The 24,118-nt window shown below is 43.9% G+C and overlaps 1 protein-coding gene across 1 annotated transcript in view; it reads right to left on the bottom strand.

Moving 5' to 3' along the window:
• LOC126235534 (Down syndrome cell adhesion molecule-like protein 1) overlaps positions 1-24,118 on the bottom strand; it is a 210,247-nt gene that overhangs the window by 81,060 nt on the left and 105,069 nt on the right. Inside the window, exons 8-9 of the mRNA XM_049944253.1 lie at positions 15,016-15,170; positions 14,849-14,866 (exon numbers count right to left, since the gene is read on the bottom strand). Of these exons, the coding sequence (XP_049800210.1) occupies positions 14,849-14,866; positions 15,016-15,170 (173 nt within the window). The remainder of the gene's footprint in view (positions 1-14,848; positions 14,867-15,015; positions 15,171-24,118) is intronic.

The following is a 24,118-nucleotide window of genomic DNA, read 5'->3' on the forward strand; positions in this document are numbered from 1 at the left end:
ACCGTCAACAGATAAAATAGATTGAAATGGAATTCCATATGTTGTCTTGGGTACTAGCATACTAGCAGCGTCACAGTAAAGGCTATATACGTGCACGGCACGTGTATCTTCTTGAAAGCTACATTCCGGAAGTAACGCGAATGAGCACTTTATGAATGTAAGTATCAAACCCGAAGAGAATGCCGAAGAGAGAAAAAAAAAAGAAAAAACTATGCCGTGGAACCCGGAAGTTCAAATTTCGTCATGAACAGAAAGCTGTATAGTCAATAAATAATTAACAGATATTAAAAAAGATCTAAAAAGGTCTTGAGAAAGTTATTTGTGCCACCTGTGAACTGTTCATATAACCTATTATTATCTCTCACGCTATGTGTAATAATCACCTGTTGTTCCAATACATTCAGTGTTTCGCCTTTATCTTGTATAGGCCTATGTAAAATTGCGAGATCCTCATCAGTTCCCAAGATGGGGCTACCACTTTCATGAATGTGCATGGCTACGGCCGCCTTCTCGAAACTGCTAAGCCGAAAAGCGTCGTAGCTTCAGATAAAGGACATACCAGTTTTGTCAACTTCTTGTTGTAAATTGTTTCTTAGCTTAAATCGCAGAGTATCATTGGTCTTAAATACAGCGTCGACTTTAAAAGATTTGAAAATGTTAGCCACTTTTCGAGAAAGATTGCCAAAACGTGGACTTGTGAGTCTCTTAGTATTCCAAGCGGCATTCTCCTTTATATTCGTGCAGTGTTTCCTGCGTATTAATTTATTCAGTTTTTTTGTGGTAACCGTTAGGTCAGGCTAGCTGTTTTATGATATTTAGCTCAGTCATTGCTCACTCATTGGGACTTCAAGTGCTGCAGGTTGTTAATATTTTGCATTGATCACTTTTAGATATAATTGTACGATTATTCTGATGATAAAGACTTGACCTCTGTAACGCGTAAATTCTGGTGTTTTTTTACTCTGTAAACCGGTGACTGAGCCCACATTTTTACACTGAATTACCTATGATTGCTAAACCCACAACAATTCCAGTCGTACTCAGAAAAATTGAGTACGACACACAGTCATGTCTAGAAATGTGTGAGAACTCTGTAATGAGTAACCGTCTGTAAGCCAAATTCCAGGACGAGGCAAAAGACTGCAATTGCGGTCGCTTGTGAGTGACAATAAGAAGAATATGAGATGGCTAGTCAGATCAAGGATATGGGACACCCCATAGAAATCTTAGCAGAACGCCAGAAGAGAGAGAGAGCCATAGCGTGGCACTTAGCTGCTAGGCCAGACAATAGGCTTGGTGAGACACATTGTTAGCGCCACCGTCACTCCAGCGCGGATGCAAGCTCAGATAATCCATATTTCATATGCCCTTAAGCACTTCCGTCATTATCTGGATGCCTATGCCGTTTGTGCCTGAGTAACATCTACTAAATCCATGGTAACGACCTTCAGAGACATATAACATTTATGAGGGGTGTTCAATAAGAAACACAATACTTGACTCTCGGCCTATTTCGGTTGAAAAAAATGCAGGATCTGTTGGGGGACATCATAGAATATTCCCACTTCAGCCCCTGCAGTTTCATGAAGTTGCGGCGCAATGCGTAGTCCTCAAAATGGCCGGAGTGGGCGAGCGGTTCTAGGCGCTACAGTCTGGAACCGCGCGACCGCTACGGTCGCAGATTCGAATCCTGCCTCGGGCATGGGTGTGTGTGATGTCCTTATGTTAGTTAGGTTTAAGTAGTTCTAAGTTCTAGGGGAGTGATGACCTCAGCAGTTAAGTCCCCTAGTGCTCAGAGCCATTTGAACCTATTTGAACCAACCAAAAATCAAGCAACATTAAGTAACGGAGGTACGTTCCATGCAGAGAGGTGTCATTGAGTCTCTATTTGCCGGAAAACCAGAGTATCGCAGATATTCATAGGTGCTCGCAGAATGTCTAAGGAGACATGACTGTGAACAAAAGCACGGTGAGTCGTTGGGCGCGGCGTCTGTCATCATCGCAAGAAAGTCGCACAAACCTGTCCGATTTCTCGCTTGCCGGCCGGCCGCACATAGCTATGACTAGTTAAGTGTTGGAACATGAGGGCACTCTCGTGCGAGGCGATCGGCGGGTCACACTCAAGCAACTTGTTGGACAACTGGACGTCTTTGTTGGTAATGCTGGCACCCTCGTCCACCAGATGCGGTACTCAAATGTGTATAGCTACCGCCTAACAGCGCAGTCTATAAAGAGAAACGAAGGACTATCTCTGCAGAATTGCTCGCGCTTTACGAGGCTGCTGGTGATAGTTTTTTTGTCGAACATCGTACAGGCAAAGAAACATGGGTTCTTCACTTCGAACCGGAAAAAAAGCCAATCTATGGAGTGGGACCATACCATCACTCCTTCGAATAAAAAGTTCAAACCTTCATCTCAGCCGGTAGTGTCATGGCGACGGTGTTCTGGGGTTCTGAAGGGGTTATTCTTTTGGATTTCCTCCATCACGATGCAACGACCAGCTCTGAAGTGCGTTGTGATACCCACAGAAAAAGGAAGAAATGACTTCAACGTGTTCATCATCACAAAAATGCAAATCACTTCTCCTTTCCCATGACAATGCAAGGTCTCACATAAACCTGCGCAGCCGACAGAAGCTCACAAAACTCCATTGGACTGTTCTTCCTTATCCACCCTACAGCAGGGATCTCTCTCTTCAGACTTCCACCTGTCTGACCCAATGAAGGGATGCACTCCGTGGGAAGCATTACGTCGGTGACGGGGAGGCTACTGGTGAAGCATGGCGCTGGCTGTGATGTCAAGAGGCCCTCGCAATAAGGTGGCGTGAGGCCCTCGGACTCAAAGGAGATTATATCGGAAAATAGTGGTTGTGTAGCCAGAATGGAAATGCCGTGTGGCTACGGCCCCCCGTCGGGTAGACCGTTCGCCTGGTGCAAGTCTTTCGAGTTGACGCCACTTCGGTGTGTTGCATGTCGATGGGGATGAAATGATGATGATAAGGACAACACAACACAACATCCAGCCGGGAATCGAACCCGGGCCGTTAGGTATGACTTTCCGTCGCGCTGACCACTCAGCTACCAGGGGCGGACTGTAGCCAGAATGGGGAATAATGCGATGCACTGGAATCCTGAATAAAACCAATCTACTGCAGGAAAAAATGTATTGAATTACTTATTGAACGCCTCTTGCATGTTATAGAACCAGTATCTAAGACTTCATAAGAGTTTGTAATACCACGCATAGCTTCTGCATAGAGGGACAATATGTCGCAGAAATGACGTGGAAGTTACGGTGTGGCACCTTGCTGACGTGGCCTGGCGATACGGCGTCACCCACGTCAGAAGCTTTCTATTGCCTGAGCAAAGCTCCAGTATATACACTCCTGGAAATTGAAATAAGAACACCGTGAATTCATTGTCCCAGGAAGGGGAACCTTTATTGACACATTCCTGGGGTCAGATACATCACATGATCACACTGACAGAACCACAGGCACGTAGACACAGGCAACAGAGCATGCACAATGTCGGCACTAGTACAGTGTATATCCACCTTTCGCAGCAATGCAGGCTGCTATTCTCCCATGGAGACGATCGTAGAGATGCTGGATGTAGTCCTGTGGAACGGCTTGCCATGCCATTTCCACCTGGCGCCTCAGTTGGACCAGCGTTCGTGCTGGACGTGCAGACCGCGTGAGACGACGCTTCATCCAGTCCCAAACATGCTCAATGGGGGACAGATCCGGAGAGCTTGCTGGCCAGGGTAGTTGACGTACACCTTCTAGAGCACGTTGGGATACATGCGGACGTGCATTGTCCTGTTGGAACAGCAAGTTCCCTTGCCGGTCTAGGAATAGTAGAACGATGGGTTCGATGACGGTTTGGATGTACCGTGCACTATTCAGTGTCCCCTCGACGATCACCAGTGGTGTACGGCCAGTGTAGGAGATCGCTCCCCACACCATGATGCCGCGTGTTGGCCCTGTGTGCCTCGGTCGTATGCAGTCCTGATTGTGGCGCTCACCTGCACGGCGCCAAACACGCATACGACCATCATTGGCACCAAGGCAGAAGCGACTCTCATCGCTGAAGACGACACGTCTCCATTCGTCCCTCCATTCACGCCTGTCGCGACACCACTGGAGGCGGGCTGCACGATGTTGGGGCGTGAGCGGAAGACGGCCTAACGGTGTTCGGGACCGTAGCCCAGCTTCATGGAGACGGTTGGGAATGGTCCTCGCCGATACCCCAGGAGCAACAGTGTCCCTAATTTGCTGCGAAGTGGCGGTGCGGTCCCCTACGGCACTGCGTAGGATCCTACGGTCTTGGCGTGCATCCGTGCGTCGCTACGGTCCGGTCCCAGGTCGACGGGCACGTGCACCTTCCGCCGACCACTGGCGACAACATCGATGTACTGTGGAGACCTCACGCCCCACGTGTTGAGCAATTCGGCGGTACGTCCACCCGGCCTCCCGCATGCCCACTATACGCCCTCGCTCAAAGTCCGTCAACTGCACATACGGTTCACGTCCACGCTGTCGCGGCATGCTACCAGTGTTAAAGACTGCGATGGAGCTCCGTATGCCACGGCAAACTGGCTGACACTGACGGCGGCGGTGCACAAATGCTGCGCAGCTAGCGCCATTCGACGGCCAACACCGCGGTTCCTGGTGTGTCCGCTGTGCCGTGCGTGTGATCATTGCTTGTACAGCCCTCTCGCAGTGTCCGGAGCAAGTATGGTGGGTCTGACACACCGGTGTCAATGTGTTCTTTTTTCCATTTCCAGGAGTGTATAATAACACAAAATTTAAAATCTCCCTGGCTGGGATTGGGTGAAACGAGCTATGCGGAAGCTCTTATTTCGGCAGGCCCGAACTTAGAGAAGGTAGCGGAGAGTCTAGCAGTGGTGGGCCACGGCGGAAGGACGTATAAGCGGTGGCTCTTGTCAGTTGTTAATAATGGGCAAGCACAATATATTTTTTTAAATTGCATCCTAGCTGGTCTACAATGGGATCGCTTGTGCATGCTGGAAGTAATTAAAGTGCAATATGCCCACAACTGCATATCTGTATGGACAAGAAGTATCTTGTATAACGTATGTGGTGTAGATTGAGGTGTGATGTCAGTCAAACCACAGGAATCATTAAATCGTATCCTTTGAACAAGTTAAACTATGTCTCTTTACATGATGATGATGATGTTTGGTTTGTGTGGCGCTCAACTGCACGGTTATCAGCGCCCGTACAAATTCCGAACCTTTACTCTGTCCAAACTCGCCACATTCACGAATTGTGATGAAATGATGAGGACAACACAAACACCCAGTCATCTCGAGGCAGGTGAAAATCCATGACTCCGTTGGGAATCAAACCCGGGACCCCGTGCTCGGGAAGCGATAACGCGACCGCGAGACCACAAGCTGCGGACTGTCTCTTTACAGAAAGCCAGGCTTTTAAGTACTGAAGACGCAAGGTTCGTGGCCTTCAGATAAATCGTGAGATGTGACGCTTTCGCCCATTTGCAATGATAAATTCGAATGCACGGTTGCTCTGTTAATATCAGATGGTAAGGTACGTGTTGTCAAAGCAAAGAGACAGTTGTAGATTTGTGGTAATTTGTGGTAAGGTCTCATGGGACCAAACTGCTGAGGTCATTGTCCCTACGCTTACGCACTACTTAATCTAACGTTAACCTACGCAGAGGAAAACACACACACACCCATGCCCGAGGGAGGACTCGAACCCCCAACGAGGACAGCCGCGCGGGCCGTGACAAGGCGCCCGCGACCGCGCGGTTACCCCACACGGCAGTTGTACGTTGTCATCGATATAATGGTAATGTCATTTCACTTGAAGGGATAGTTATTTCTTAATCGTTCTGTAATAGTGATTTGTAAAATGCAATGGAGTTAATAGACGTTTTCCAAACTTTTTTTTTTAACATTTGACGATAACGTAATTTATTTACACCCCGGTACCCGACACATTCATTTATTATTAGTTTGCAATTGCCCTCCTTAAGGGCACTTCTTTTATAATCAATACGAGGTCGTACGCAAAAGATCCCGGCATTACATTTTTGCTTACAAATTGTAAGTTCATTGAAATACCATGCACCCTTTTTGAATCGGCAAGTGGCTACGAGTTTAGCGATTTAGTTAGCTGTCAGTGAGCATATTTTCACTGTCGTGTTTCCATGGGTTTGCGACCTTTATATCATTGGCCTGAAAGAGCTGCATGCCTCTATAAAGTTTTGTTTTAAACTTCGAGACTCTGGTGGAGAAATGCACCAAATGTTAAAGCAAGCTTTAGGAAGACAGTGGTTTAGGTCAGACACAGACTTACGACCGATGCAAGCGTTTCAAAAACGGGCGAACATTGACTGGTGATCAAGGTCTTTCCGGTCGCTGGTCAACTAGCATCGCAGCAGAACGTGTAGAGTAAGTGAGAGATCTGATTCTGCAAGATCGTAGAGTGAGACCATCCGGCACTCCTGCAACACCTTTGGAATAAGATAAATTAACGTGTACATATTACGTCAGAACAATTGAACGTGAGGGGGACTGTGGCGAGGCAACACGTCGTGCAATGCCGCAGGGAAGTAACACAGGTGCCTCAAGACGAACCACTTTTCAAAGATTGTCACTGGTGGCGGACATCGGGATTGTGGCTATGACCCTGAAACAGAGCACCAATCGTCCCAGTAGAACAGACCCTCGTCTCCCCAATCAAAAGCCGGTCGGAGTGGCCGAGCGGTTCTAGGCGCTACAGTCTGGAACCGCGCGACCGCTACGGTCGCAGATTCGAATCCTGCCTCGGGCATGGGTGTGTGTGATGTCCTTATGTTAGTTAGGTTTAAGTAGTTCTAAGTTCTAGGGGACTGATGACCTCAGCAGTTAAGTCCCCTAGTGCTCAGAGCCATTTGAACCCATTTGAACCAACCAAAAATCAAGCAACATTAAGTAATATATACCTGGTGGTTATAATTGAAGTCCAGCTCCTCACAGAAGCGAAACTTGGCAGATATTCTAATGCATCATTGATTCACGCTGAAAAAAAAAACTGGTTCCAATTTTGGCCACCAGAGGCAAATTTGGAGCTGTGTAAGCAAAAAAGATATATAGAAATGTTTCCGTTTGTGATGGATTAGGAATGGGACTTGGTCAGAGTAGGTGAAAAAAATGGTTCAAATGGCTCTGAGCGCTATGGGACTCAACTGCTGAGGTCATTAGTCCCCTAGAACTTAGAACTAGTTAAACCTAACTAACCTAAGCACATCACAAACATCCATGCCCGAGGCAGGATTCGAACCTGCGACCGTAGCGGTCTTGCGGTTCCAGACTGCAGCGCCTTTAACCGCACGGCCACTTCGGCCGGTAGAGTAGGTGAGACAAGTGAGAAAGGTATAATGTTGATTATATTATTATTTGCCGTTTAAATCATAGACATTGAAGATATGCTGTAGAGCGCCAGATTAGCACCTGGTAGCCAAAAATTGGAACTAATTTTAATCCAGCAGTAATCGGTTCCACATTAACACATTAGCTACCAAGTTTCACTGCTGTACGACACAGCCCACACTGCACCTCCGTGGGTTGTTGTTGTTGCGGTCCTCAGTCCTGATACTGGTTTGATGCAGCTCTCCATGCTACTCTATCCTGTGCAAGCTTCTTCATTTCCCAGTACCTACTGCAACCTACATCCTTCTGAATCTGCTAAGTGTATTCATCTCTTGGTCTCCCCCTACGATTTTTACCCTCCACGCTGCCCTCCAATACTAAATTGGTGATCGCTCGATGTCTCAGAACATGTCCTACCAACCGATCCCTTCTTCTAGTCAAGTTGTGCCACAAGCTCCTCTTCTCCCCAATTCTATTCAATACCTCCCCATTAGTTACATGATCTACCCATCTAATCTTCAGCATTCTTCTGTAGCATCACATTTCGAAAGCTTCTATTCTTTTCTTGTCTAAACTATTTATCGTCCACCTTTCAGTTCCATAAATGGCTACACTCCATACAAATACTTTAAGAAACGACTTCTTGACATTTAAATCTATACTCGATGTTAACAAATTTTTCTTCTTCAGAAACGCTTTCCTTGCCATTGCCAGTCTACATTTTATATCCTCTCTACTTCACCCATCGTCAGTTATTTTGCTCCCCAAATAGCAAAACTGCTTTACTACTTTAAGTGTCTCATTTCCTAATCTAATTCCCTCACCATCACTCGACTTGATTCGACTACATTCCATTATCCTCGATTTGCTTTTGTTGATGTTTATCTTATACCCTCCTTTCAAGACACTGTCCATTCCGTTCAACTGCTCTTCCAAGTTCGTTGCTGGCTCTGATAGAATTACAATGTCATCAACGAACCTCAAAGATTTTATTTCTTCTCCATTGATTTTAATACCTACTCCGAATTTTTCTTTTCTTTCCTTTATTGCTTGCTCAATATACAAATTGAATAACATCGGGGATAGGCTGCCACCCTGTCTCACTCCCTTCCCAACCGCTGCTTCCCTTTCATACCCCTCGACTCTTATAACTGCCATCTGCTTTCTGTACAAATTATAAATAGCCTTTCCATCCCTATATTTTACCCCTGACACCTTCAGAATTTGAAAGAGAGTATTCCAATCAACATTGTCAAAAGATTTCTCTAAGTCTACAAATGTTAGAAACGTAGGTTTGCCTTTCCTTAATCTTTCTTCTAAGATAAGTCGTAGGGTCAGTATTGCCTCACGTGTTCCAACATTTCTACGGAATCCAAACTGATCTTCCCCGAGGTCGGCTTCTACCAGTTTTTCCATTCGCCTGTGAAGAATTCGCGTTAGTATTTTGCAGCTGTGACTTATTAAACTGATAGTTCGGTAATTTTCACATCTGTCAACACCTGCTTTCTTTGGGATGGGAATTATTATATTCTTCTTGAAGTCTGTGGGTATTTAGCCTGTCTCCTACATCTTGCTCACCAGACGGTGGAGTTTGTCAGGACTGGCTCTCCCAAGGCTGTCAGTAGTTCTAATGGAATGTTGTCTACTCCGGGTGCCTTGTTTCGACTCAGGTCTTTCAGTGCTCTGTCAAACTCTTCACGCAGTATCATATCTCCCATTTCATCTTCATCTACATCCTCTTCCATTTCCATGATATTGTCCTCAAGTACATCGCCCTTGTATAGGCCCTCTATATACTCCTTCCACCTTTCTGCTTTCCCTTCTTTGCTTAGAACTGGGTTTCCATCTAAGATCTTGATACTCATACAAGTGGTTCTCTTTTCTCCAAAGGTCTCTAATTTTCGTGTAGGCAGTATCTATGTTACCCCTAGTGGGATAAGCCTCTACATCCTTACATTTGTCCTCTAGCTATCCCTCCTTAGCCATTTTGCACTTCCTGTCGATATCATTTTTGAGACGTTTGTATTCCTTTTTGCCTGCTTCACTTACTGCATTTTTATATTTTCTCCTTTCATCAATTAAATTCAATATTTCTTCTGTTACCCAAGGATTTCTACTAGCCCTCGTCTTTTTACCTATTTGATCCTCTGCTGCCTTCACTATTTCATCCCTCAAAGCTACCCATTCTTCTTCTACTGTATTTCTTTCCCCCATTCCTGTGAATTGTTCCCTTATGGTCTCCCTGAAACTCTGTACAACCTCTGGTTCTTTCATTTTATCCACGTCCCATCTCCTTAAATTCCCACCTTTTTTGCAGTTTCTTCAGTTTTAATCTACAGTTCAGAACCAATAGATAGTGGTCAGAGACCACATCTGCCCCTGGAAATGTCTTACAATTTAAAACCTGTTTCCTAAATCTCTGTCTTACCATTATATGATCTATCTGATACCTTTTGGTATCTGCAGGGTTCTTACATGTATACAACCTTCTTTCATGATTCTTGAACCAAGTGTTAGCTATGATTAAATTATGCTCTGTGCAAAATTCAACCAGGCGGCTTCCTCTTTCATTTCTTAGCCCCAATCCATATTCACCTACTATGTTTCCTTCTCTCCCTTTTCCTACTCTCGAATTCCATTCACCCATGACTATTAAACTTTCGTATCCCTTACCTGAATAATTTCTTTTATCTCACCATACATTTCATCAATTTCTTCATCATCTGCAGAGCTAGTTGCACATAAGCTTGTACTGCTGTAGTAGGCATGGGCTTCGTGTCTATCTTGGCCACAATAATGCGTTCACTATGCTGATTGTAGTAGCTTACCCGTACTCCTGTTTTTTTATTCATTATTAAAGCTACTCCTGCATTACCCCTATTTGATTTTGTATTTATGACCCTGTATTCATCTGACCAAAAGTCTTGTTCCTCCTGCCACCGAACTTCACTAATTCCCACTATATCTAACTTTAACCTATCCATTTCCCTTTTTAAATTTTCTAACCTACCTGCCCGATTAAGGGATCTGACATTCCCTGCTCCGATCCGTAGAACGCCAGTTTTCTTTCTCCTGATAACGACGTCCTCTTGAGTAGTCCCCGCCTGGAGATCCGAATGGGGAACTATTTTACCTCCGGAATATTTTACCCAAGAGGCCGCCATCATCATTTAATCATACAGTAAAGCTGCATACCCCCGGGAAAAATTACGGCTGTAGTTTCCCCTTGCTTTCAGCCGTTCGCAGTAGAAGAACAGCAAGGCCATTTTGGTTAGTGTTACAAGGTCAGATCAGTCAATCATCCAGACTGTTGCCCCTGCAACTACTGAAAAGGCTGCTGCCCCTCTTCAGGAACCACGCATTTGTCTGGCCTCTCAACAGATACCCCTCCGTTGTGGTTGAACCTACGGTACGGCTATCTGTAACATTGAGGCACGCAAGCCTCCCCACCAGCGGCAAGGTCCATGGTTCATGGGGGGCCTCCGTGCGTACCTGCACTTCAATTATAATCACACAATATATTGACAGTATTATCCATAAATAGTTCGTCTGACAGTTAACAGAGAACTCTATCGCGATGTTCCAAGATGTTTGAGGAAGAAAATGATGAGAAAATGTCAAGTGGCATCCTAACGATTGGGTATTCCAGTATGACAATGCACGACTGCAAGCGGTCTACATTATTCAGCAGTTTTGGACTAGAAGCAAGATGTCAATTGTTACCCATCAGGTGTGGTCACCAGACTTAGCTCTGTGTGGCTCCTTCCGCAAGTCGAGAATCAAGTTGAAGGGTAAAGATTGATAGAGTGCAGAAGATTCAAGCGAAATCGCAGTGGGTACTAAACACAGAAAAAAAGACAGGGCCTCCAGGATGCATTCACGTATGTCAGTAAAGTTGGGATCGGAGTATTTGCTTCCAGGAGGACTGTTCTGTAGATGAGGGGTGTGGAACACCACATTTTTTATTGATTTATTTAATTGGCAAGATTATGGGGCCCTGTCTTACACGTAACCAGGCACCCTATAAATTATATGTTGCACACATTCCCAGTTTACATTCGTTCAAGAAAAATACAACAATAAATACAAATTACAGGAAGGTAGATTTAAACAGGTATACACAGCTATAGACTGTGCAAAGACGGAAGCATTTGGTTTTACTGCAGGGGTGCCCAAGAACTAGGCTGACGAGCATCGCACTGGCACGAGTGCCATAGTGCTTAAGCCTGGCATGCACATCCCCCCCTCCCCCCCACCCCATCAGGCTGTTCTGTCAGACCTCGAGGAGGGAAGAGGGGAAACAACGAACGAGCGCGTTTGAATGTCGGTGCAGTCGCATTGCATGCGAGTTGGTTTTGTATTTCACATTTCTCAGTAACATGAATCAAAAACAAAACAAAATTTCATTATTATTTAATTATTTTTGGCACGCTGAAGAGATAATTAATTTTGTGGTGATTCAAACGGTCGGCATACGGGCAGAGGTAGACCGTTTCACAGATTTCCATAATCAGTTTGGCACGTAGTCGTAACTTCTTTACCTTCTTAATCGAAAAAAACGTCTTTCGCACACATGTGTTGATCAAAATATTGTAGCACTTTAGCAACCTCATTTTGGAGTCGTGCATATTCTACCTGACGTCCTGGACAGTTTTAACATTAAAGCCTTTAAAAGGGGAATTACCTAGTAAATAAAACCTTTTTTATATGTGCACATCACAGAGGCGCTTTTCAACGGTCGCGAAAAGAGCTTGAAAAAGGATGTAAAATTGGCAGTGTCCTCAAAACGTTAACGAAAGCCGGCCGAAGTGGCCGTGCGGTTAAAGGCGCTGCAGTCTGGAACCGCAAGACCGCTACGGTCGCAGGTTCGAATCCTGCCTCGGGCATGGATGTTTGTGATGTCCTTAGGTTAGTTAGGTTTAACTAGTTCTAAGTTCTAGGGGACTAATGACCTCAGCAGTTGAGTCCCATAGTGCTCAGAGCCATTTGAACCATTCGTTAACGAAACTGTCACTGTAATTCTTTCAAGGCCAAAATAAATGCCCCAAACCTCGCGTTTTCCTTAACGTCAGAGAGCTTAGGGAACTGCACTGTGTTTGTCGGAATGTGTCCCTTCTACAACGAGATTTTCATTTTAAATGCATACCCATCAAATCAGAAAGAAGGTACCTTGCAATGCCTTAGTGTGAATAGTGGGATGTTCTAATGTTTTCATAAATTCAACAATAGCGAGTTTTAAATCGCATGTCTGTTGTGGTGTTGGTAAAACATTTTCTTAAGATCCATAACAACTTGGTGCAGGTTTCTGTGACCTGCGTAACTGCCAACTGCCACAGAAATTCTCATGAACTGAATACGTTCAATATATAGGCTGCCTTTTATAGCATCACTTCTTAAAAAAGGAATATAAAATATAATAATCGATATTAAACGAAAATGAAAGCGATATATGCGCTCTGAGAATTATAACAAGCATAATCCTTGTCAAGTAGTATAAAAGAAAGAAACTTTGTTTCTTTGTTCTCTCTGCTGTTATTTCGTCGTCTTGGTTCTGACGTCCTAGCTGAATGTCGCACATAGATCACGGTCTGTAGTTAATTAATTTACTCAGATGTAGTGTAATTACAATTTGTGCAAAATATATATGACAGTATCTAATGCAGTATGTGTTTTTGTTAGTAGCAAGGAAGTACTTTCCCTGCCCCCTTTATTTAATTAATTACGCAACAATTAAATGTTGCCCTGATCATTTGTAATTGCATTGTTGAAGCGACGCCATTGCTGTTAAAGTTGATAAAAACTTCTAAATAGTCGTTTAATTATGAAAGTATTGAAAGGATTTAAACTTAATAATTGTAAAACGGCGTCTCATGATAATTTCCATTTCATTTTTGGCCAGAGGTTCAGTTTTATTGGAAAGAATTATTTTAATTGTGTACGCTGCCCTTGCACGTAGGCAGCTATACTGGAGCATCGAGCCTCACACAGAGAAATAATTATTTGAGTATTATATTTAATTGGCTTATCGTATAACACTGAAGAAAGATATTTTTTTATCCATCGTTAGTATGACGGATGTCTTCACGTTGGAATACGTATGATGTTTCTGGCGATAGCGCCCTGAGAAATAAAATTTAGCCGTGGCTTTTAATGAACGTAAAAGAGATTTTCTTTAACAAAACATTTTCGTTCCAAATTAACGGAACATTTTTCTCTTTTCAAAAAGTTACGCGAAAACTGGCGCCCAGCGTGGGGCTCGATGTTCCAGAAATTTATGTATATGTAAAGAATATATTTTCCAGATAATAAAATTAATGCTCGTATATGTAACCTGTTTAATGTTTAGGAGGATTATTAATTTCCAAGTAAAGAGAATACTGAAGACCTGGAACCCACCACACAAATAAAAAAGAATAAAGCCGACAATAAGAACGAAGGTAAGGGCTTCTGAAAATATCTCTTGCTTTTGTGTGTCGTGTTGTGTGCCAGTATTCATGGTTCGTACCAAGTGGTAGTGTTTGGCAAACAGTGATTACAATAGGCAAGGAAATTTATACTTGTTGTAGATTTAGTGTACAATTAGAAATTGTGAATTGCATTATTATGATTTTTCTGGTGATTACCGTTTGAAGATAGTTGTTCTAAAAGAATGCGCACTCGAGAGCCGATAAGTGGACCCAGGTGTATGGTACTCCATATTGTCTGGCCGCAACCTAACTGGTATTATGAAGCGTTGATGGATGTTGCAGATGTAACGCACACGAGAATCTTGCTTCGTTCTGATCGACTAGTGTTTCCATTTCTTGTGCCGAACTGCATTACATCGCAATAGTGGAGAATCGGTTGGACGATTTATTGCACAAGTTCACGTTTCGCACTCTGTGGAAGCAGTTTCTGAAGCTTTTTGAGGGCATAGAAGCAATCAAGCGTTCCCCTGCATTTGGCGACAGTATTTTCTGCCCAGTTGTGATACTCGTCCAGCGAAGTAGCCCATGGTTTTGTGATATGTTATTGGAATACCGTCGAGAACAAAAGGACGCAATTTTTAATGGAATACTGAAATTATTAATTTGTGATGATATACTAAGATTATATCGGGCTTTCTTGCATTTATTTTAATTCCCAGGTTTTGTGCTCGCCTCACTACGGAAGACAGATCATTATTCGTCTGGATGATCGCAGAGTTGAAAATGTTCAGGTATCGTGCTCAGGTAAAGCTGAAAGTCATCAACTTAGAAATGATATTTATAGGAGAACAGAGTAGACGAGATATCACTGACAAATAAGTAAAGCGGTAATGGCCCCAGGACTGACCCTTATGGCACTCCTCAGAGGACTGCTTAGAGTTAGGTGGAGCGTAACAATTTTCGAGAACTTTTAAATACCACCTCATAAATGTAGCCGGAACTAGGAAAATTACCACCACTACAGAAGTACCGATACTTACCTCCACTGTTCCACGCTTCTGTGACAGCATGAAAATGTTGGTAGAGTCAGACATTAGTAATCGTGGGACAGAAATAGAGATAGAGAAGTAGGAAGTTTTAATTTATTTTAGTTGTGCAATTAGCCTAGAGATATTTACAAAGCGTCGCATCTACCCTAGGAGCTCACCTCGTACGGTTACCGAGTACACGACGCGGTCACTCCCAAAGACGTTCTCTGCCTCACACGAGTACTCGCCGCTGTCGGAGCTTCGTGTGGGGCTGATGGTCAGCTGCCACTCCTCGTTGATCCGCACCCGGCTGCTGGTCTCCACAGCACTTCCGCTGCGGGGCAGTTTGTACACTAAGACATCTGGTACATTAACAAACATACGATTATGTTTGACGAAAAGGAAGTATTATGCCGTGCATTTATCTACTGGGACCCTGTCATCAAAGAAGCCGCTGAAATCAGAATATGTAACAACAACTTTAACGGAGGCAGTGGCTGCTGCTGCCTTAGAGGTTCATGGAATGGGGCACTTGATGCTGAAAGGCGACAGAGAAATCTAACGAAATGAGTATCGCTAACAATGTTCTTCAGTCACAGACATAATCTCTGGTAAAGTATGGAAGTTCCATGAGATGCTAGAGAAAGATGTCGAAAATTGGGTACAATGATTAAAGATGAGGAGGTTCTCCGCAGAACCGCAAGGAAACGGAGCTATGGAAATCACAGACAAGAAAAAAGCAAACGATAATAAGACTTATGTTTCGAAATCAAGGACAGCTTCCATAGTACTAGATGTAGCCGTAGACGTAAAGATTGTAGGAGAAGACAAGAGATTGGAGTGCACCCAGCAAATACGTAATTAGGACGTAGTGTGCAAGAGCTGCTCTCAGACGTAGAGCTTACAGTGATATCTTTTTACGTAGCAGTTATACTAATCTAATTTTGAATACTAAGTTTTATTGTAACGGATTTTAAAGAATTGTTCACAATGGTTTTTTCTCTTCCACAAGTGGCGCACGAAAAACCGGCCCCGAGTACTACACTGCTCATTGTCACTTGCCAGTTGTCATCTATTGTTCCGGAGCTGTTACGACTGCGTTTTGTATGTCAGTACGAAAGCCGTTGCGACTTGGTTAAGACGTGTGAAGTAAATATCCCAGCGAGATGTATCCTCTTCAAGAAAGAATCGCAACAGTGGGGGCGTACATGGATACTGTTTCATTTAAGGAAACGTGGGACATTTTTGCATAGAAGTTTCCTGGAATTTCCATATCAGCAAAGAGGAGTACACAGGACTTGGTACAAAGAGAGGTGAAAAAAATGCCGCATCCGTTCGTTCATCCACTGCGATCGCGGATATTCGAACACAAATGATCCAGAGTCCAAAGAAGTCGACACGTACCTCGCCGCCACAAGTGAACGTTCTGTGTATGTCTTGTCAACGTATTTTACACCACAGAGGAATGAAGCCCTACAGAACGATATGTGTCCAAGAACTGAAGAAGGAATATAAGGCGCTACGTGTGAACTACTGTGCGTAGCTATCTCAGTGTTGGATCCGCTGCTGTATTTCATGAGTGATGAGGCCTGATTCCATCTTACAGGACATGTAAACTCCCAGAACAGTCAAGTCGGAGTGTGGGTCCCATAGTTTTTGAAACAACAGTAAACACTAGTGTGTATATATTTTTGAGGAATATCACTTAAAGTTGCTCCTCTCCCTGCCCCCTCGAACGTACGTATGTTGTCTTCCAACAGGGTGGGGCGACCTGTCAAACTTCACACGTGTCAGTCTCACGAATTAATGAAATATTCAAAAAAGAAAGGACTCTCAGCAAAGGATTGTGGTCGCCGCATTCGCTGTTACTTTTACCTGTGGAGCAACCTAAAAGGAAATGTGTACACAAATAAGTCAGTAACATTAGAACTTCGAAGGACAATATTCGTAACGAAATTTCGCGAAGTGATGCGGTAGAGTTGCGCAAGAGCATGTTAACAAGTTAGAGAGCGAGCAAAAGTGCACTGAAGCACAAGGAGGTCAGTTTCAGCACCTAATGCAATGTAATGTAGAAGACAAGACCTAGACAGTAAACATAGATTTCTGCATAACCTTCTCTTTCATTTCTTTATTATCTAATTATCACGTGTCTATTTATTTGTTGTTGTATCTGGCGGGCGGCAATTCGTGCGTAATTGGCGAGCATTCTGACTCAGGGCCGGATTTTCGCGCGTCGCCCTGTATCTTCTGTTAGTGCTACGAGAAAACAGATTAATTCTTACTTTATTATTTTATTTTTTATGGAGTTTGAATAAGGGGAGTTGTAATGATCAAGGATCTTATGATGTAGACAACTGATTTACAACGTTAGTGAATTTCTACCAAAAATTTTGATTCGTATGCAACAATATCATGGAGTGAGCACTGGCAAATAAATACTTAAATTGCACCCCCTAATCTAAGAACGTTATAATTTTTGGATCTGTTCAAACTGAATACACTGACACTCATTTTGATTCTGTTTTTGTGTCCCTTAGAATTCTGATGAACTTTAATTGACAAAATTAAAATAAAACGTCGTCTTTACAGTTACTCTTCAGAATTCAAATACTACATTTAATTGTATTATTCTTCCCAAGGCTCTCTCTAATGTTAATCGTACAAATGATTCAGATATTGCCTAACCTAAGCAGCTCACTTTAACGAAGTCCCATATCACCAACAACCAGGTGGGGAACACCATATCAACGAACTCAACTGTTGTAGAGACCCGAAAATTATTTTATGTATATACTTTTTTAAATTTCTGGTTAATGTAAAAGAAAGTGTAATGTTCATCAAACTCTGTTACCCTTTAGACTATATGACCTTAACAGGATACCTTCTCGTACGCACCCCATAGACCTTTGCGAAAGGGGGGGAGGGATTGCACAACCACAGCTGTCAGTCGCAACATGCACCATTGCAAATTAATACATTTTGTTATTTTTTTGTTTCAACTTACGATCTTACCTCTTGCATCTACATGAGCTCTGAATTTATGGACTAAAGTCTAAGGGCAGTACAGAACCGGTTCTAACATGCGCCCTTACTTAGCATTCTTCGAATAATCGATCAGGAGATGTGTGAGAGAAACTATGTGAGTGCCTCTCCCCCCCGCCCCCCCTCTCCGTGACAGGTGGCTCAGGCCATCTCTACTGCTGACTTGTAACAAGGGTCTGCCCAATCTCCGTCATTTCGCACTCGCCTTCCTTTTCGAAAATCTTTCAACTTTTGGCTACCATCCCGGTCACACTTGGGACTGGGATATGAAATGGGTGCATCCATCCTGGAGGCATGCAATGTAAACTATTAAGTGAAGAAGCGCAAACATTGTCTTTTCATTGAATTTATGAGTTTAAATCGCCGCTGGCAACCTCATCTTACACTCCGCCCACAACGCCGTCCTGCACACGGCTCACGGTTCCGAAAATTATGAACTTATTCGTTCCATGACCATTTGTCTCTGGCTCACGTGATCCCACATAAACCGATATTGAAATAAAAAGATATTAAATTAATACACATGCAAATGTATGGTAAAACAACACTAGTCGTTCCTAGTCTTCAGTAAAAGTAGAAAATGACGTTAAGCTGATGGAGGCCAGCGAGGATTTTTCGACTCTGAATGAAAGAAGGGGAATACTGGAAAACTGGCATAATAAAATCTACACCTAGTGGTCTTGACAGAACGAAGCGACTGAATCGCTTCTGAAGTGTTGAACTTTGTTAGAGATATCTATACAGGTAAGAAAATAGAAGTTCTCGAGGAGCGCGTAATAAAGATGACAGCTGCACTTCGCAGATTTAAAGTGAAGTCACTCAAGCAAAACACGTACGTATTAAGAAACTAAGGAAACTGTTGTCAACGAAGAGAGAACCACTCAGTCCGTTCCGCCAACAAGAATTTATCAACAAAGGGCCAGAATGTGGTAGCGGTATTGTTGCAAGACTGAGATAAAGGAATTGAAATTACGTCAGATCACAACATCAAAAATCAGACTTACGTTTCCGAGAAAATGGGCATTGAACAAAATAATGTTAGAATGTTTTCTGTTTTCTGGCACATTCACAATTATCTTTTCAGAGTACCGCTTTCTATCGTGTTAACTGACTGTCTTCAGATCTAAAAATAGAAATTGTAATATCTATATATATATATATATATATATATATATATATATATATATATATTGGTGCTATCAATTAGCAATACACGGCGCAGTTGAATTCTGTGTCTCCCTCCTAGCAGGCGGCATAAACCCGGCTCTTCGTGTTCACGCCGCCGCTGGGGGCTAAGATATTGGTCAGTTTTGCGGAGGCAACGCCAAAGTTAGGTGAGGTGTGGGCGGACTGTAGCGGCATCAATTTATTGATGCGAGCAGCTGGCAACCATGGACATTGACAGACAAGCCGTCAGTGCAGCGGCGGGCCATGAATGTCAAGCCTGCCCATGTCGTTTGTTACAGCGCGCCTGGCCAAGGTAGTAGCCGATGTCAGCACGGCTCTGGACGTGAAGAGGGGTGGGACAGCCACTGTCGCCACTGGATAGACAGCAGCCTCGGTGGGGCGAACAGAGTTCGGACGGCCACTGAAGGAGGACACTACTAGCAACTTGGAGTACGGAACGGACAGACGAAATGGGAAGCGTGTGGCAGAGCAGCGAGGCTGCCTGGTGAATGGAAGACCGAGACTGCTGATGAGATGCTGTCAACACGGGGCATCATGCTGGATGGAGCAGCGGACGCTGCATGGCCTCGCGGGGAACACAGTGCAGCCAGGAGTGAGCAGTTAGTTTCTGCGGTGAGTTTTTGGATATGACAGCTGGAGTGTGTGTTTTGGTAAGACCAGTGCTAACCTGTACTGCATACGTATGAATCTGGGCTGTCCTAATTAAGTTTCCTAATAATTTCGGTAGTGAAACACTTAGCTGCTGTTGGGCCTACTGTATACAGTTGAAAAAGTTCTATTTGTTCGAAGCGTGCCTAGTGGTATTATATTCGCCATTGCTGTAGGATTTCATTATTTTACTGTTCTTATGATCTGGGTGCAGCAGATTGTACATACACTTGGCTTTACTGTGAATTTTGTCTCTCTGTGTTGCCTTGAGTTGTGCTCTGCGAAAACTACGACTCGGTAATTTTGGTGCATTACACAAATGACGTAGAACATGATAGGTTTACCGTTGGTAAGGAAAGAAACATAAATGAATGGTGGAGAGAGGAACTGCGAGCCCACGAGTTTTCTTTGTTTTTTTGTTTTGTTTCTTGTTGTTTGTTGCGCACATACTTAGAACTGCACATAATTCAGTGTTAGTCCATTGTCTATTTTATATCCTTACAGAAAATAAATTGCATTTTAGAAGTAATAAAAATTAGTTACTCGCGTAACTTCCGCCATTCTATGTAAGCAAAGCAATTACTTTCGATGCAAGTACAGTCTACATGCACAAACATAAAATGTATATTTATAGTTATTGTTCTTATTTTGTATGCAATAGAACTTTTTTCGTCATGATCTATGGGAAGAATTTCCTGTTATTATTGATATTATTTGAGAAAATTGCTTTTTCTAGTGCTATGTGATAGATCTGTATTGCTTTCTTTATTTTTACTACAATATCCCTCTGTTTCGCTTTACAAAACAAGAATTTTCGAATAAAACCTGAATTGTATATTGAAAATTTCAATTTTGCTGTAAATACTGTTTAATTTTAAGGAGGGTAATTATGTAGAACAAAAATTCAAAATTCAATTAAGTTTGGTTAAGAGTTAACGCCTAGACAATCCCCAACCACTTTTCACCCCCACCGTTTCCTATGCCACATCTTCTGACATTTACAGTCGTATCCAGACGGTATCTGAAAATAACGTTATAACTAGCAAAACAATTATATGAGAAACCAGCCGAACACAAGAGTGCTGGTAACATTATTACCAAACTGGTAATCAAATGTTTTACTACTTCGTTTGAATATAGTGTGAAAATTCATGAAAACAGGTTTCCATCTGAATTTCCTATGCTTTGCTCATCTCACTGGCCTCTAGGGAGCTCGTAAGTCTTCAGGTGTCTCCTTTGTAGTTCGGGGTCTGAGGCCACACGATAGCGTCTGCCGTAAAGAGACACTACACCAGGAGCCGACCCAGCAGTGCCTCGTATCGCAAACAAGTTGCGCATGCGTGGCCAAGGGCCGCGCCTTGGGAAATGTATCTTAATTGATAAACAGCTCCCAAGGTGACCCAGAGACCGCAGCAGTTGGCATCGTGCTGGACAACAGTATTAGCAACTTGAAAGGGACGGACCGCCAGCTCCGAGCAAATGACCACTGCCAGAGGAAGCCTGTGTGTGTGTGTGTGTGTGTACCCCAAACAGAAGCAACACACTACCAAGCAGTAGTCTCAGATACGACACTGTGGATGCTTGTACGAAGCAGAACGTTTCAGAGACGTCACGGAAACTCCCTGAATGAAGAGTGTTGTGACTGACAATTCGCAATTTTTCACAAACACAACTTTTATTGATGTAAGTTCACAAGGTTGGTGACAGAACAACAAACGAAAGGTAACTCCTAATTGAGACGAAACCAAAGTTCACTGCTAATTTTCCACAAAGGTTCGTGGTAACACACAAAAACACACTGGTAACAGTCCAGTTCAGAGACTAAGGCGCAAACTTCAACGGACGCAGTACACGAGGTCGGCATCTGAATTGAAATTCGGTTTTTTTTTCTTTATTGATTTTCAATTCCCCCCGAAGGGGATGGGCTGGCAGCAGCTTACTACGCTGCTCTACAGCCTACAGACTTTTGTTTAAAAAAGGAAGAAGAAAGAAACAAGGAAAAACAGGCGATAAAATGGTGATTTAAAGTGTAAAATGGCGTACAAATGCGGAAAGTTAAAACAGAAAGCAAAAGGGGTTGGCAATGTTGATAAAATACACAGGAATCAGACAAGTAACATAGTAGACACACAATTAAAAAACATGGCGACAGTCTGGTTTCTGTTCGCAAGTGATAAAAAAAAGAAAAGCACACCCAGCGACAGTATGAGGGCTGTTCACTACACTTCCCAAAAGACACAACACGGAGCACGCACTGGAAAAACACACTGTAAACCACTGCACGAAAAAGGCGGCACAAAGACGGCACTCCCGATCCAAGGCAGAGGGGGGGGGGGACCTGGAGTAGGGGGAAAAACAAGGAGGGAGGAGAGGAAAAAACGAAAAAGGGGGGGGGGAACCAAGGAGGGAGAGGACTAATAAAGGGGGAGAAGGGCAGACGCGAGACGGAATGAGAGGAGGCAGTGGAGGGAAATGTAAAAGTACTCGGGGGAGAGAAGGGGGCAAAGAGAGGGGAGGTGTGGAAGAAAGAGGATGGAAGGGGGGAGAGGGAGCCCGGGAAAAGGACAGAGGAAAGGAGGGGGAGTGAGGATCAGAGTTGATAGGAGGGATAAATGGAGGAAGAGAGGGCGTCATCTGGGAGGGGGAGTTGATGGAAGCCACCTTGGGAAAGGAGATGTAGGGTGTAGAGATGGAGGGTAGGGGGGACCAAAATTCGGGACTGGTTCTAGCCCCTAAATAGCTGTCTGCAGCCAATCTGGTGTTGGTGTAGTGATACTTCCTGCAGGCCATGGCTCGAGCTCCCCCTGCTGGAAGTATTGCTCGGAATGTCTATTATCTCTAATGTAAATAGCCGGTGTTTACCCTGGTGCCTTTGGTACGCCTTGGGCATAGACAACCTCGTCCTCTGTAGTGTAATATGGGTTGCCGGCCCTCAGGGGCTACCTTGGCTCCCGTATAACAAAAAGGATTCGCCAAACAGAATAGAGAGGAAGGAAAAACAGCAACTATTTCAGTACGACATGAAACACTGGCGGAGAAACCTAACATCCTGTCCAGTCGGAAGAAGAACGCCAGTTCGACTCTCTGGAAATTAGAAACACCGAGCTACCGAGCTTAAGCTTTTAAACAAAGTGTAGGGAGACACTCTGCTACATTTCGTATAACATTCTGTTACTTGCGACTGTCTGGAACGTCCTGCCTCGGATTCTGGTGGTGGTGACTGACGTCATCTGACAACACTAGAGACGAGTGGGCTGTGTGAGTATGACGGCTCGGAGGCCAGAAGGTCGCCATTTTGAATCACCAATCTTTTGCTGGTTTCATGTAGCGCCCCGTCCGCCCCTGGTAGTTGAGTGGCCAGCGCGACGGAATGTCATGCCTAACGGCCCGGGTTCGATTCCCGGCTGGGTCGGAGATTTTCTCCGCTCAGGGACTGGGCGCTGTGTTGTCCTTATCATCAATTCATCCCCATAGACACGCAAGTCGCCGCAGTGGCGTCAACTCGAAAGACTTGCAATAGGCGAACGGTCTACCAGACTGGAGGCCCTAGCCACACGGCATTTACATTTCCATGTAGCACGCCAAGGATTCCTGTTTTGTGCAAACCTCTACATCTCAGAGTAGGCACATGCAACACCCTCACTCATTTGTCGGATATAGCCGGCCTGAGTGGCCGTGTGGTTCTGGGCGCTACAGTCTGGAACCGCGTGACCGCTATGGTCGCAGGTTCGCATCCTGCCTCGGGCATGGGTGTGTGTGATGTCCTTAGGTTAGTTAGGTTTAAGTAGTTCTAAGTTCTAGGGGATTGATGACCACAGCAGTTAACTCCCATAGTGCTCAGAGCCATTTGAACCATTTTGAACCATTTGTCGGATACATTATAGTCTCTGTCTTCCCCTACAGTTTCTGTCCTCTACAGTTTCTTCTAGTACCATGGAAGTTATGCCATGATGTCTTAAGCGTTGTATGAGAAATCGGTCCACCTAATTTTCAACATCTTTCTATAGTACTACATGTCAGACTCTTCGATTCTCTTCTGTTCCAGTATTTCCATAGTCCATGATTTATTTCCATGCAATGCTGCACTCCAAATACACATTCTCAGAAATTTCTTTCGCAATGAAAAGTTGATGTTTAATATAGTAGACTTCTTTTGGCAAAAAATTCCGTCTTCGCCTGTGCTAGCCTGTTTTCTATGTTACGTCGTGTGTCATCTCTTTTATGGTTTTACATGGCGTTTGCTGCATCTCACACGGTGATTTTCAAATTTTCCACGATCCTTGAAACGTTTAACATGATGACTGGAATGTGTTATGCCTAGATTAGCACCATAAAATTTAAAAAGTGCGAAGAGTATCAATTACAGTCAGCTGTATGGATGAAACATTGTGCTCAGACATGCAG

The sequence above is a fragment of the Schistocerca nitens genome, chromosome 2, assembly GCF_023898315.1.
Source record: "Schistocerca nitens isolate TAMUIC-IGC-003100 chromosome 2, iqSchNite1.1, whole genome shotgun sequence".
NCBI lineage: Eukaryota > Metazoa > Arthropoda > Insecta > Orthoptera > Acrididae > Schistocerca > Schistocerca nitens.